Source organism: Emydura macquarii, unplaced genomic scaffold (genome assembly GCF_026122565.2).
Source record: "Emydura macquarii macquarii isolate MOO-44397 ecotype Brisbane River unplaced genomic scaffold, CSIRO-AGI_Emac_v2 contig_1390, whole genome shotgun sequence".
NCBI lineage: Eukaryota > Metazoa > Chordata > Testudines > Chelidae > Emydura > Emydura macquarii.
Genome location: NW_027131527.1, coordinates 7,920,285 through 7,937,337, shown reverse-complemented (window position 1 = coordinate 7,937,337; position 17,053 = coordinate 7,920,285). Strand labels below are relative to the sequence as shown.

General features: G+C 39.1%; 1 protein-coding gene across 2 annotated transcripts in view; it reads right to left on the bottom strand.

Moving 5' to 3' along the window:
• The window catches only part of ARID5B (AT-rich interaction domain 5B), a 136,256-nt gene that overhangs the window by 104,426 nt on the left and 14,777 nt on the right, over window positions 1–17,053 (bottom strand). For both annotated transcript variants that reach the window (XM_067552580.1, XM_067552581.1), the window contains exon 3: window positions 12,457–12,682. In XM_067552580.1, the coding sequence (XP_067408681.1) occupies window positions 12,457–12,682 (226 nt within the window). The remainder of the gene's footprint in view (window positions 1–12,456; window positions 12,683–17,053) is intronic.

The window sequence follows — 17,053 nt, the reverse complement described above, 5'->3', positions numbered from 1 at the left end:
TTAAAGAATACATATTCAATTCCTGAGGCCAGATGCTAGTATAAATATGAAACTATATTCACATTGGCAGATTACTTATTTTTAGTTTCTGCATTTGAACTACCAAAATTATATGATTGATTTTTGATACTATCCCACTGAATTTGTGGGTCTACATTTTTATGGAACTTAGAAACAGAAGTTCAATGGGACTTTTGCCCCACTTTTTTTCATTCTACTAAAAGTGAATATAAGAAATTAAGTGTCACTAATGGAGTTAGAAAATTCAAAATTATGTATTCTATGCTATAGCTTCCCTTTTAAATGGAACAAACACAATGGAAAATGTTGGTGCTATTGCGAAGTCTGCTGTGGTTTACATATACTCTGAAATCTCTCTTAAGCAAAGGACTTACACACCTGTCCATTCAAAGGACCAGCAAAAACTGGTTGCTCAGCAAAGGTGGTCTTCTAGTGAAGGTGGAACACAAATTGAATTCAGTACAGCTGATATTTTGGTGAGGAGGTTTCTTTAGACAGTAGGTTGTTTAATAAAGATATGAAGGATCCAGTATAGGATTCACCGTACCTACTCGTGTTATTATTTCAGTCAGGATTGGGGCTGTGTTGTACTGGGTGCTATACAAACACATAAGAAGACATGAGTCCTATAAATCAGCCTGGGGTGGAATTTGTACATACTTTAGAGGGGATTTCATTCAACTGTAAAAAATTTGGGATGGATTTTTACCCATGCATCAAGAGCAATCAATTGTATTAAAAATATTACAATCCCATGATTACTTGTTATATGGCCTTGTTCTCTGAGTACTACTCATCCTAACATACCTACTAGTTGAAGGGCACTATTTATATATAAAACAACACCTAGCACAGCCCCAGTTCAGCAAGATATTTCAGAACATGCCTAAACTATAAATATGTGAATCCTCACTGGGCCTACTCGTGTGCTTAAAGTTAGGCATGCACTTAAGTATCTTGCTAACTTGGACCCCCAATATCTCTAATTTTCAATGTATTAATTAAATTTTTTGTCACGCACAAATCTGATACTGCAACTGTGAAGTCTCCCTTTTACCAGAAATGTTAGCTATTCCTACTTTCCCCAGTATTTAAAACATGCCTTTAAAATGCATCAATCTGTACTTTAGATAAAACTGGGACCAGAACATCTGAGTTTTGATTGTTTTGTTTTGCAATAATAAAGAGTGAAAAAGTTGTGCAGATGTGGGTAGAGTGCTAAGGAATGCAGCAGCCACACTGTCGCATTCTACCTATTTCACCTTCACTAGCATTATTCAAAGGAGAAGAACAGGACCTGAGGGAACTCAAAGAAAGACCAAAGGGGGCATTTTATTTTGTAATTATATGTTGGATTTGTTATAACATCCTTGTGTTATACAACACACATAGATCTATTCTATCCAGGGGCATGCCCAGGCATAAAAATTTGACCACTTTTGGAGCAGCACGTTCTATGCCCCTTCTTCCCCCCACGACCAGAGATCTGGCTCTCCCCCCATGGCCAGAGGAGCTGGCTTCCCCCCCCCCCCCCCCTGGCAGCCCCAGGTCACGAGGAGCTGTCAGTTCCCACCCCAACTCCTGGCCGGAGGAGTTCTGTGCCCCCACCAATTATTGGGGCGGCCCATGCCCCTGCTTGCCCTCCCTTCTGCATGCTTATGATTCTACTCTAGATACACATGCATAATTTCCCTTGGTACTAATGGAAATCATGAGTGTGTGTTGAGAGAGCTGCCCCCTAACACTGTAGGACTGTGAACAAGGTTATAAATATATCTCAAGGTTCTGGTAACTTTTAGAAACCACTCTAACATCTTTCTTATGGTTTACTGTGATTTCACCAGATCCCCCTCTAGGTATTTATAGCCTTGTAATTCACAATTATTCTGGGTCCATCAATGTTTCTGGCATCTGAACGTAGAACTGATGTCATTAGTTTGTGTATTATTGTATAGTCTATGAATGCTAAATGTATTCCAACACAGACTCTTGGAGTTCATTTATCAAACATTTTATGCTACTGTTCTTTTAATGATTCATTTATCCTTAGTAATATTTGTATTCTGGAGTGTGGCGTCTCTAGCCGACAGCACAATGCTCTGCTGAATTATCTTTTTCTTTCACAGCATAACAAAGTAGAGCACAGTCAAACTGAAGATGGCCTTTAGTTCATTGTCAGAATAATACTGCTTACCAAGCATATCCAGACACATTTTTCAAACCATATGCAATGCTCTGACTACCAACGTGCTCATAAAGTCATTAACCAGCATCTTAAAATGAGAGTGTGATATAATATTTAAATGTTTAGGAAAGCCAAATGTGTGATTTTGTACAAGCATATTTCCATTTCAGCTTCTGCTTATATCAATTATGTAACACTACACAGATGTGAGAATTCACCTTTATTTTTCATGAGCTACTAAAATACACTCCTTTTAAAATAATACACATTATCTATCGCTAACAGAAGCTTTTTTATGATATTAAGTATTTGTCCTTCACAATATAACAGCGTCAGCTAGATAGAGATACAGATTGAACATTCACAATATTGAGGATTTATTTTTACTAGCAAATTATCATTAGCAATAAAATTAAGGAGGAACTCATTTTACGTGGTACAGCTTTCACTAAAGGAAGTAAATAAAGGTTATGCACAATGAACCCATCCAGTAAATTGGAATACATGCCATTTTATATATTTTAAACACACACACACACACACACACACACACACACACACACACACACACACACACACACACACACACACTTCAGATTTATTCATCTATTAGGTTAAAAAAAACTATCAATTACTTCCACCTCCTGCAAACATCATAAGCAAGTGATGACAAGTATAATCCAAATTAACTTAAAGAGATTATGAAGTCACAATACTAATAAAAGGAGTCTTAAGACTTCATTTAACAGGCTAAATATTTCAGTGTCCACTCTCCGCTTGAGAGGCGTGTGTATATAATTCCCATTAACATTAATAAGAGCTATGCACACACTGAGGGAGATCTCTGCTCCTCACACCCAAGGTGGAGGCAGGTTTGTCAGCTGGCTACCACTCAATCAATCATTGGGCAGTTGCTATTGGCCGAGTGAGAGATCCTCCACCTATTCCTGCCCAAAGGATAACACCGGTTGGTTAGTTCCTACACCAGCTGGATGAGTCAGAGGTCACGGGAAATGATTCCATTGTAACGTGCTTACCCAACCACAGAAAGATTCTCAGTTCCTTTTCTGCTTTTCTCACCTGCCACTTGCTTATCTTTTCCTGCCTGCTGAAGTGAAGCTGTCCCTAGCAAAGATGATGCTCAGCCTTTATGCACTATTACCTCTCTGTCACCGCGCTTGCTGCTGACATTTGCACATGTGTGAGGGGTGTCACGATCAGTGGCTTTATAACATCACATGTTTAGTGTGTATCTCAGATTTTGTCCCTGTTGTGTCTCTCTAATAGAAGACTGCCCATAAAGGGGAGGCAGGGAGGAGAAACTTGGGAAAAAGCAAGTACGGGCAAGTGACCTCCCCAGACTGCACAAGCACAAGGGAGGCTTACTTATGTTGCCAAGCAGCCGTAAAATAAGATTATGCTCTCTACAATAGATTGAGCACTGAACTCGTTTTACACAAGGAGCTTGGTTGATCCTTTCCTGAAACAGGAAATGGTGGTGGTGGTGGCCGGAGGGGGTGGGGAATCAACCTCTAGTAAGTGGTTGTTCAAGTTCATGTAAGGAGCACCAGTTTCTCAGGAGGAATGATAGTGTCTAGTGTAGAGGTTAGGGTGTGCATGTGGCATTTAACTTTGGAGATCTAATTAGATCACCTTGCTCAGGACTCACAGCCAGGTATGGTTTGGGTTTTCCATATTCAACGCATCTCTGTCACACACTGTGGCAAGCCACCAGTGACAGGCCCCTCAGAGCTTAATCTGTGATGAACCACAGGTGAGAAGAAAAGCAAGTAAATAACTTAAATCGAAATTGTGCAATTGTACATTAGGAAACAACAGCAGAGCAGACACAGTATGGTTTAAGAAGCTTTGGAAGACATGAAGATGATGCACCAACCCGGCAGAATCATACATATGTAAGCAAAAGACATTTAAAACCAATTTGCTTTTCTCACCCAAAGGGCAGTGAAGTTCTCTGGGCACAGGAGTAATTTGCTTACAGCTCTTGATGGTGTAATTTGGCGGTGAGGTGAGGTTCTGAATAAGCTGTGTCTGGCTCTTCTCCTTATCCCCACAAGAGGAATGACATGATCTGGCAACAATGTCATCAGAGCACACATAAGAGCTTCAGCATCTTAGCAAGGCAGCATAGGTTGTATTATGGACTGATTCATGAGCTGGTATTGAGACGTTTTCACAACTTGATTAACAGAGACTTAGAGTCAAAGATGTCAGCAAGACTCCAAGTTCTGAACTCCAGCAGAACAGAAGGACTACAGAGGAAAACAGCCAGGCAGAAAGAAAAAGACGTTAGCAGGGCCCAATCAACAACAATGCTACTTTTATACACCTTCAGTTTAGGACATTAGCAGACAGCCACATTTGGCTACATGAATGGAAAAAGGTGTGTCCTGGATCTATAAGGATCAGCAGTTCTAAATGACAGCTAGAGAATGATAGGAGAGAATGCTGATCACATCCCTGAATAGTACTAAGCAAAGGAAGCAAAGAGATACAAAACAGTGGAATGCCCAATTTCATCCCTGAGGGATCTAGAAACAATATGGGCAGTGGTGACAACTGTGGTATTGGGCCCTGAGTAAGAGCAAACTTCCCAGACAGAGAGTCTGGATGAGGCACTGTGAGGCTCTAGTTGTTGTGCACAGCCATTTGGACCCACCAGGCACAGAGTGAAGCAAATTTCTTGCAAGCTCCTTAAGCTCTGAGTGACCACTGTCCATCAGAAACTAGAGTGGAAAGAAAGCACCCTCAAATCCCAAGAGAAACACACACAGTAAAATAGGTAAAAATCAGACCATACAAGTTCTGCATCAGAAAGCAGAACACAAGTTTTCAGTTACTGGAACAAAATCTCCTGGTCAGTAAGATTCAAATGTAAGATCCAGCAAAGACCATAAGGTGAAAAAATCCTGGATAGCAGACATATTCAGGCCCAGGGAAGGTCAATGTTGGTGCTAAGAAATAAACAAAAAACAGACTAAAGCTTGTCAAACACTTTCAAAAGGAGATGGTCGCATAATAAATAGTTGGCTTTTTTACTGTGTTTATTGTAATACTTTCTTAAGCGTTTGATGATTCTTGTAAAGATTTGTGACTAATCCCGCTCCATTGAAGTCAATGGTAAAGTTCCTATTACTGGAGCAAACTGGCATTGCTTCAGGTTTACACTAGTGTAACTCAGAGCGCAGTTTGGCCCAACTCACTTCAATGGGAACAGAATTTGTCTCTTTGTCCTTTCCCACTTAGCAATGTTGATTTTCCCTAACGTTTTGAATGGAACTGAAATGAAAATGGCTGTACTCTACACTAACAAAGTGCCCTGATATACTGATATGTAATTGAAAATGCTGACACAGTTACAACTGATATTAGAACGTTCTGAGAATAATGTTAGTTTACTATTGCTCCAGGAAATCAACACAGGAAAACATACATGGTTCTTGTAGGGTCTACGAAAAGAGTAGTTATTTGGGGTTTGGTTAAATTTCTTGGAGAAGAAATGGTAATTACATTTAAAAACAAGCTAGTTAGTATCCAGAGGAGTTTATTCCCCAGTATATAATAACATTAAGACAGTTCAAAGTGTGAGATTAGATCCAGACAATACCTTTTTAATAAGGTAAATTGTGCTGTGTTAAAATTCTCTTCTCAATAACTGGTGACCACAAATAAAAAAGAGGCCCAAGACAAACTGATGATAAAAGAAGGGCTTCCAAAGCCAGGTCATGACGCCACCACAAGCTTCAAATGTAATGAAATATGCTGTCCTGGGAGCAAAGAAGAAATCAACAGCACTTAAATCATCCAACCACCCATTGGGCAATCAAGTGACCCAAGGAATTGAAAGACCAGGTGGCCAAACTTAACCTGCAGAAAACCCCATTAATGTCCTCAGATTGTTGCTAAGGAAAGTTCAGAGGGGAAAACCAGTGGCTGAGGAGACTGGGGCAAGGGAAAATGAGGGTGAAAAGGACCATTAATGGAGAGCCAAGTGCAGACATTACTAATGTCATTAAAGAAAGGAGAAAGGCAACAGTCACAGGGCTAAGAAGACATGCCAAATCCAAGACTAACTCAGGATTTAAGGGCACCAGTGATTCTCAATAAATCAAAAAGTCTGCAGATCCTGGTTAATCTTAAATTGACAGTACAAAAATACAGTTAAAAAGATTGCAGACATTCTGGTCCCATGGACACAGAAATGATATAAGAATCCAGGAGGTCACAAGGTCAAATCTGTGTACCAGTCTCAAATGCTGTGTGAACTCAGCTGCCATTGGTTTCAATGAGAATTTCCTCAGTATCTTGCAGGATTGGGCCTTTGCTATGTTACCTTGGACAAGTTAACTGTCCACTTTGCGCCTTAGCATCCCCATTCAAAAAAGGAATAAAAGATACTAAACACAAGAAATTGTATGTCAATTGAGCTACCCTAGATATGACCCAAAAAAGCCCTAATCTTCAAAGTAGCTCCATATAGCAATCCAGAGTACTGTACAGCAGCCTGCATCTATTGCTATTTATAATTCAGTAGTGCTCAAAATGTGCTAGGAGCTGCATGAACACTTATCAGGAGACAGCCCTCTTCCCAAAGAGACATCTTTCTTTTATCAAACACTTCAGAGCTCCACAGACAAGCCAATGTAATTGCCCTTATCCACTGAAGAGCAGCTGCATTGACCAGGCCAGCTAAAACAGAGTAATAAGATATTACCTTTATCCCCAAGAGAAAACAAAACAATGAGTGCTGGGACAGAGGTGGCAATGAGTATCAAAGGGAAAATGAGGTGATGTGGATGGGATGCTCACACAAGATTAACCAAGATCTAGATGGTGTTGGATAAGAATGAGACAGGAAGCCATGGGGAAGACAGAGAAAAAAAGTTGTTCTGAATGGGAGACATTTAGCTGGTCAGAAAATTAGCATGCTGAGTTAAGTAAGTCAAAAGAACACGATAAAGGATGAACAAGAGAATTGATGTCACTTCTGAAGGCATCAAAAACTATGAGTCCAGATGCCCCAATAACCAAATCAGTTCCTCCACTCGTAATATTCATTAAGAGAAAACACAACTGTTCTCGAGCTATTGGTAAGTGAAACCATACAGACCATGCCCTGGCTCGGCTTCACCAGGGCACAAAAGCCAGACGGAGCTGGGCAGCCCAACAATGCTCACGATACTCAGATTCTGAGAAGGATAGCTGCTCCATTCTTCCTTCCAAACCCATTGTGATGTGCTCAGGATCAGTCAGGATGTTGCAGAGCCACCAGACGTGGCAGTAAGGGCGCTCACACAGAACCATGGCCACCATTTGGCCCGATGCAAATTAAAAGATGGGTCAGGAAAAGGCAAGGCGAGTTGTTCGCCACCATGCTACTCCAGCTTTATGCCAGTGTAACTCCATGGAAGTCAGACCCAAAGTGTTCACAAGAAAACAGAGAATTGTCATAGAATTGACAGAAAAACAGACGGGGAAAAAAAGGGGAAAATCTTGTGCTGCCCCTTATCCTCCATTAACAGAGGGAAAGACTGCTGGAAGATAAGCCTCACTTAAAGTAACGCTCAATGCTCCTAGATTTTTTAGGAATAGCAAGGATATTAATATATTCCTCATAAATATGTATTAACATCAGGAATTTATTATCTACAGGCAGTGAAAGTTTATTATCTAAACTCAATTCAGTTTCCGCATCACTATTTGGAGTTCGAAGCTAAAGAGCCAAAATAATGGGCATGGGTCGCAGCAAAAAACTTCTTTTTATCCACAGAACCTGATGACTCCTCCAAATAACAATGTCACTGGATGCAGACTTTGAGGAGCTCACTGTATGGCAACCTGAACCACAATTTTTGGCATGATAAAATGCAGAAAACCATATATACATCCATAACAACAGGTATGGGACCAGATCCCACAGCTTTGTCCTGGAATGCTCAAAAGAACCAGTCAATCTGTGGTGACTGATCTATTAGCCCAAGAAGGACAAGAGTGAATAAAGCCAGGCCTGAGTCAGCAGTCAAACCGTCCCACCTCCACGTCCCAAAAATCTAAAAACCCTGCATGCTCAGTGAAGCAACAACAGAAGAGGTGGGAAAGCAGATCATTTCTCACCTGAACACAGGCAGTACCACGGTACAGTAGAACCCCAACAAATGGAGTCCCTGAGCACTAAATTCAGTCATTTCCCCCCTCAGTCTCTTCTCTCAATTTCAACCCCGACTCCTTTATCTTTTATTTCTTTTTTCAAAGACACATTTAGAGATGAACCCATTCATAACTGCCTATCCACAGACAGTTTGTGGCAGCATAATTGACAATGAGTCTGCTGCAAAAATGAAAATGCTGTTTTAATAACCTGAGCCTAAAATACATTCTGTTGTATGCCTCAAAGGGTTTCAATAAAAAGTCAACCTGTAGAGACATATTTTCTAGGCTTAAACAACAATCCAAAGCATATAAATGTAGTCCAACTATAATGACATATTTATAGGCCAATAAAGCTTACACTGCAGCTTTCATACTTCACTTAAAGGAACACTGTACGAAGCAGTGTTATATAAAATAATTTGAATTTTTTTTTTTTTAACTATAGCCCAAGGAATACAAATTTGTAACTTGCCCATGTTTAACTGATAGTGTTTACACTGCTTAATTGCTAAAAAAAAATAATTGCAAAATGAAATGTCTCCTCATCTGGCTATTTTCAACTGGTTAACCAAATAGGGGAATTGAAGTCCATTTATTACAAATAATCCCAATCACCTAAATAACTCTAAAGCCAAAAATAAATAGCTAGAAGCTCTAGTAGTGAATGTTTTTGTCAGGCTAATTCTTCTGGAAAAATAGGTTCTCATGTTTATTATGAATAATATATTATTCAATTATTCTATTTTTATATGCAGCATTGTTGTTATTCCTTATTTGTATCAACATTTGAAATAAATAGTCAGAAAAATATAAATAGATTTGGGACATTAACTATTCACATTTGATGCTGATATATTTGTAAAGAGAGATAGAATGTATAACACACACCTTGAAAGGCAGGGATATAGTTTTTGGAATCATTTCTCAGGCTGAAATCTTAACCTCAGAAAGATGAGATTTTTATATATCTAAGGAAAAGACCTACATAATTTAACAGGGATGAAAACAATAAATTTCAGTAGAAATGTAATCTATTTCAATAGAAATTGCTTTAAAAACCTATTGAATTTAATGGAAAATTATATTCTTTCTATACGGTTTCTTTGAGTCATCCTTTAGAATTCCTTACCTGGAATATAATTTTCTATTAAATTTTACAGGAAGATCAAAATATCCAATAGGAAAGTTATCATTATCCATTCAACTACACAGGATTTTTCCATAAACTAAATGTGCATTCCCACAAGAAAAATGGTTTCAGGCAATCACATTGTTTATCTAGGCCCTGTCAACCAAAGGATCAGAAATTTTCTAGCCTACATCCAGCATTAAACATCAGCATTGCAATCGGAGCTCATGAATCGTTTTCCTGACTAGTGCAGACAGGGGTTTGGTTCTAAGAATTAGGCTACAGACGATCCACCGCAAAGGCCAGTCTACACTATGAAACTGACCATCAGTTTGCACTATGTCATCTATAGAAAAGTTTTATAGCACTGTTTTGAGACAAAAAGACACCTTGCCCATAGTTGAGAGATCATGCTTGGAACCCTCCTAGCCATGATCAAAGCTAGCAAATTTCTAACCACAGTGTGTGCTGTGGCCTAGTTTGTTTTGCTGGCATGAGGACAAGTGTTAGAAGAGTTCTACGGGCATGACCTCTGCGCTAATTAAGGGTGCCATTTTGACAGGACAGAAGTCACAGCACAGGCAGGTCAACAGTTCAAGGTTCCCTACACTAACTGGACTTATCTGCGCTACAAATTGTATTGTGTTGACATATGATTGTGATGAGTCTATTGAGATGACATAATGCTCTCCATGAATGACCAGTAACTGCAGATCAGAGTAAATTTAGTTCAGTATCCTTTCAACTAATACTGATTAAATCCTGAAACCATGTCAAACCAAATGGTGGGGTTAGATCCCTTGTACTGCCAAACGTAGCTATTCCCTTAGCAAGAAAACCTTAGTTCCTTCAGATTATTTCCTGAACAGGAAAACTACATTTATTTAATCCCTTTAATGTTACTATTACATTTAAATAAACCAAGCAGTAACAGGTTTTCTTGTCTATCTTTCAGCAGTTGGATCCATTCTCAAAAGCAACATGCCCAACCGGCTAAATATCTTCTTGTGCCTGTGGGTTTCATACCAATCATAACCAGTCACAGAGAGAAAATTTAAAAAGAAATATGAGTCAACCTTTTTTTTGTATAGGCAATGGCAATGCAGTCTGACTCATGAACTAAAAGAAAACCCACATGCAGTGCTCTCAGTGTTGGGTTTTCACAATTATATTGTTTTACTTCAGATTCTGTATGCATTTTTAGTGTAACCCCTCTTTTAGAAGGCTTAACATGCAGTTAGGAACTGTGCATGCCAGGTTTCAAGATAATTTTCTTTGGCTCCCAGATAAATAATACTGGTTTTATAAACTTTCCACAAAGGATTTGTTTTTGTTTGTTTGTTAAAAACAAAACAAGAAAACATTAAAACACAAAAGCTCGGTCTGAGAGGCATTCAGATTCTTTTGATACCCCAAACAGATGCAAGGAAATGTACAAGCAAAACTCCTGCATTATATGAGATTGTCTAATCACTGCATCTAATTACGAAGAAGAAGAAATTACTAACAAACGTTTTGCAAGTATTTTACTGAAGCTATAATTTAAAAAAATCAACTTTCAACTATATGTGCAACTTCCATCCTGACTAGCTGATGAAGTAAAGTAAGACTGACAAAATCCCCTCACCATTTGATTAGATGGGAAACCAGAAGCTCAACATGGTTGTAAGGTAAGTTCTATAAGGTGTATCCTGAGCTAGCCTAGATGGACATAACTCCATTGAAGTCAATGGAGCTATGCTCTTTATACAATTGAGAACTTGGCCTGCTATCCTCAATTCATGTAAAAAATGTCTGCACATGGAGCTGGCAGAATATCAGCCTCAACTTTTGATTTCTTACCTTTCATCCATTTATGTGCTAAACTTGAAGCTATCTAAAGTTAGGGTTTTTTAAAAACTTACTACTAGAGATAAATTTCACTGAAACACACATTGAAATATATTTCCCTGTCAGCCAATGTGCATGCCAACCTCCCAATAAAGTTAACAGGGGGTATGCATGTTTATCAACAGGAGACCAGCTGCCTCTGATGTCATCCTACAGCCCTTGCATACGAATGAGTCCCATTAAAGGCAATGGGAGTTGTGTGCGCACAACTTCTACAAAGTTGGAATATTTAGACTCAAATTCTATGCCCAAGTTGATCCATGCAGGCAGATCCCTTCACGTGCATCCCACTGTCGTATTGAAGTCAAAGGAGATTCAGGCAGTGCAGGAGTTTGTCCACATGGACCAACTTGTAGGACTGAAGCCTTACATGCATATGGGGAGCAAGAAGCATCCCAAAAGCTGTAAGCTTGCGTGCAGAGATCCAAAGCATTAGAGAGCCCATCCAGCAGAAAAGCTCTCCATATGAGTTCCCATGCCTCTCCGGTTTTGCAGAGGGGGAAAAGCGAGAAAGAAAAGATCTGTTAGGTCATGAAACCAAGTGACGGTACAAAGGGGTGTAAGTACGATTACCTAAATGGAATTTTCAAAAAACGCAAGCTGAATGTTAGGATAAACTTTAAAGTAAAATGCATTAGACTGTGGAACAGTGTCCCAAAGCAAGTTGTGAAAACCTCATTACTTAAGACAATTAGTACTGTATTGGATAAAGACCAGAAAAGCACTAGCGATAGGCAACAACCCTATATTGGCAAGAACGTAAGCAGTATGATCTTTAACCTGTCTTTCTTCTATGATTCTAATCACTTAGAAAGGAGGCATCAGATTCAACCCCATAAGATGTATAGCATATACTTGACTCCAATATCTCCATAGTTCTTGTGGGAAGCCCTTGTAAATTACCTTTGCTTGCAGCTTCAGGATTTGAGCCTTAGTTCTTACAGTCTTAGAATCAATGACAGTTTTGTCTGAATAAGAACTGCAGGATTGGGCTTGTTACCCTTCGAAATACATTCACAGGTAGTCAAACAGCAATTTTAGAAAAGGAAACTATATTTACCAAGATCAGCCTTTTCCTTTAGAATGTCTTTGAAGTTCAGGCCACTGTTGAGTGTGGACTGCCTATATCTCATCAAGGCCTCCTTCTGTCCATTCTTGCCCAGTTCCATGGGTATGACTGGGTCAGCCCGGAGACCACACTTCCACTTGGAGAAATCTGAATGTGCCCATTTTGCCAAGTCTTCGAGCTTCACAGTCACCTTCTCTGAAACGGCAATAACTTCATCCTGCAAAATGTAGTCAAATGAGAACAGAGTGTGTCACGTGTGGTTTATGATGAATGATAAGCTTGTAGCACTGCCTCTTTGACATGTTATTGGAAAAGTTTATCTTGCTCTTGGCAGATTACTTTTTCTGTGATACAGAATATCCAATAACTCAGGCAATTTGCATGCCATTTTAGTGTCACTGTTAGTTGTTTACTTGAAGCAAATATTTATGTGATAAAAAATGTCCAAGAACATCAGGGCAGTAGTCCTAAAATCCATTTTAAATGTGGATTGCCAAAATGCATTCTGTATATCCCAAAGGCTTGGATGAAAGTTTGCTTTTTAGGTGCAATTAGCTGCAAATGCAAAAACTCATGGCTGGATGACTAATGGTTATAGCTAGTCCTCAAATAAATGGTCTAAGTAAATCTTAGATTCTTGGAACTCTGACTCACCAGAAAATTCCTGCATTTATGGTACATTTTCCCTTGGCGTGTACACAAATATTGAATTTAACTTTTGTCCTAAAAATTAAATAGAACTGTGATGTAATCCCAAAAGAAATACTGCATAAATGTTATGTGTTTCCCACCAAAAGAAACTTGTGTATTCTCATATTTCTTAAAACTTTTTCAAGATCAGAAAATAACTCTATTCCCCCCCCTTTCCCATAAGCATACATTCTAAGAAAAGCAGTTTAAACTTAGTTTAGCCTGCTGAACATATACTTGAATTAAACATCTCTAATTGCTACATTATTATCCTTCCAGGAAACAATCAACTCTTCTCAGTCATGATGAATAAGCAGAATGTTTTATGGCTGCCTACAGTAAGCGGGATTTGAGAAGGCTTCAGAAAAAGAAAAAAAACCCAACCCCAACTCCTACCAAGATAAACTTGAGATCTTTAAATTAAATATCTGAAACAGTTGATATTTTAACTTGAACAGACTTACACCGCACCTTTCACACCACACATTTCTAGATAAAACCCGGGTAGTATAATCACTTTAAACATATTAACCATAATCCTTTTTTTCTCCAAAATAAACACAACTATTTGGGAATGGAAAAAAGAAAGAGAGAGAGAAATTCTTGGAGTTATTAAATAAACAGAAATCCAAGGTTGGTTCTGGGTTTTTTGTTTTGTTTTGTTTTTGTTTTGTTTTTGCTTAATGCATTCCTCAGGATATAAAATACTGCTCAATAGCAAAAAAAAAAAAAAGGAGGGGGAGGGCGGGGGGGTTGCTAGTGAGGGTGTGTTTTGCAATAAATTACACACATACACAGTAGCTTTGGTAAAAAGTAGATCAGACATTTCACTCTTCCTTGTATGACACAAAGTTGTTTTATAAGCAGTCATCTATTATATTTATATGTATATGTATATCTTCTATTACATTTTATAACAAATATTTGCTCAGAAATGAACCTCACACTTGTATGCTAAGTAAATTTTAGTAATGGAATCTTTTCCTTTATCACTGTGCTGATTATGAACTTCCATTGAACAACAAACAATCAAAGACAATGTTTTAACTTTCCACTTATGACAAATGTCATTACTTTGTAAACAATGCTGCATACTACAAAGTACATTTTCAATGGATGGTTTCACCCAATTTCATTACACCATCCACTTGAAATAAAAGATCTGTAGTTGCTATACATTTTATAGCTATTACATGGTGATTATTAAATGTCAGAGTGAAAAAATTGAGTCTGCATGAAGACAGACTTAGCTTCTGAATGGGGTCTTCTATATAGGATGTTGAATGGAATCATTAAGTATCACAATTTCTAATATTGAGTACTTAGAAACATTCTATTTAGTAGCAGTTTTCATAGAAATCTTACTTCCAGAGTAGATATGTTTTTGGTTAAAGTGTTATTTTCAAAATAACTTTTATGGGCAAATGACTATGATTTCAATTACCAGTTTCTCCATATCCTTTCCAAGAATTGGTCTGACTAACTTTGGCTGGCATACAAAGTAAGCCAAGCAAACAATTTATTAACTAAAAGACGAGTACAATTGCTATTACACCATCAATGAATAAACCTGTTTTTGAGACTACAACCATACAAAAACCATAAATCCAAGTTGGGAAACAACCCATGCATTTTACTACCAATTCACCAGAAAACCCACTTTGCAACATACTCATATGCCAGGAGTTAGTCGGAAATTTGATATGGAACCAGAAAAAATTTGGAAGATATTAGTAGCAGGAAACACAAAAGAACACAAATCATGTGTTTACATTTAAAGTTTTGTGTGGCAGCAAAATGACTACACAGCAGCAACCATGACCAAAGTATTTTATACTTAGTTTGCCTACATCACTGTGAATGGCTAGGAAAAGACTCTTTGCAAAAATCATGTGATCATATTAGCACTTTGCAAAATGAGTTTTATGACCATAAATACTGTTGTGGCAGCTAATGTAATACAAAAGGTACACACAGAAAGACACTTTGAATCAGATTAGCACATAAACCAAGTATATGAATACAAACCATAACAAAAATGTAGACGGTTACTGTGGTAACGGATGCAATTAAGGATGTCTCATTTTCTAAACATTTTATAGATGAGTAAGGAGGAGAGCAAATCAAAATGCAACTAAGTACACTGGGTGGAATTTTCAAAAGCACTTAAGTGGCTCAAGAGCAAAAATCTCTTTGAAAGTCAGTGGGACTTGTGCTTCTAAATCAATTAGCTGCTTTTGCCTATAAAATAATTATTTGCCTGGTTACGGATAAAGAAATTATTTAGGGTGAGATTTTCAAAAATGTTCTATATTGGCCGAACTCTGTTCCAGAGTTAGCCCTGGTCTACACTTATCTGGAGATTCGGCGGCAGTCAACAGGAGTAGCTTGCGTAACTCCTGCCGACTGCTGTGCTTCCCTTCTGCGCGCCGTCTTCACTGCACTGCGCCACTTGAGGGGGTGGTTTACTAACATCGACTTCCTGATCGATTGAGTGGGTCAACACTGACCACTCAATTGATCCAGAAAGATGGATCTGACGGTGGCGACTTTGCCGCTGTCAGTATAGACAAACCCTTAGACTAATGCCAAACACTTTTGAATGTCTCAACTCCACGGCATGGATTCAGGAAGGTATTGAAGTGCATGTGTAATTTTAAGCACTTGGGATGGGATTTTCAAAAATGCTGAAGGGAGAAAGGCACAAAGTCCCACTGAAGTGTTTAAGTGAAGACAGGCATCTCCCTTAGATTTTTGAAAAACCCACCCATAAGCAGTCCCATTAACCTCCATGAGACTACTCACATACTTTAAGTTAAGCACATAAATAAGTATCTTCCTGAATCAGGCCCTGAATTGTGAATGTCATAGGCCAATATAGCCAAGGCCATATCATCCCAAAGTAGAATTAGTGGAAAGAGGACAAAGATACTCAGAAAGTCCTCCAGGTTCACCTTGTTGAATTTCCTCCTAATGCTTCCCTAGGGGAGTGGCAAACTCCGAAAGCAACAGAGGGTGCAGCCTTCAAACCCCACAGATCGCAGAGATCCACCGGGAAAAAGAGCTCCAACGGCCCTTTCTGCATTGGTAGCAAAGGAATTGCAGCACACTCCTGCATTTGTTGGGTACAAGATGAAAATCATTCGGAATTGCAGCCAACTGCCAAGGCCCTGATTCTACAGTGTCTGGAAAGCAGAAACTCCCATTCCCTTGAAAACCTCCACTGACTTCAATAATTTGCTGGAAGCCCAAAGGAAGGCATGGCAGAGGTTAGCAGAATGTTTCTGGTGCCCAGAGAAGCAAGTATGCTGGCAGACATTGGTAACCCTGTCTAACAGATGTGACGTGACTACTCCAGGAAAAGTCCTAGCACTTGTCATTGTGCATAGGGTGCTGGCATCACCACGACCCCAACCTGCCCAAACACACCTCCTCTGACAATGCTAATGCTCTCACAACTACACTTAGGGACCTGTAGATACAGCATCATGAGTATCGCTGGTGAAGGAGTGCTGGAGGTGAAGGGGCTATCCCGCACATATCCCTCTCATATCCACTGCAGCAGCCGTAATTTGTTCCTTTGCGTGATTAAATACATAAATACTATAACCTAAATTCTGCAGTCCTTAAGCAAAAATTGCATTGAACTAATCTGGGAGTTTTTGAACTATTCTGGGTGGCAGAATTTGTCCCTGCACTAATCCAAATCAATGCAGATCTCCATGCTGCTACAGAATCCAACACCACAATAAACTGGAACACAATCCTTCGAGTGGCCCTTGGCCCCTGCTGCCTCCCCCAGACCCCACACCCAGCCCCCAATCGCCCTGGGGCCCCGTTGAATTTACTTCCAGGCATTCACTGTCTTAGTGCACTCTTATTTGCTAGGCAGTTAATC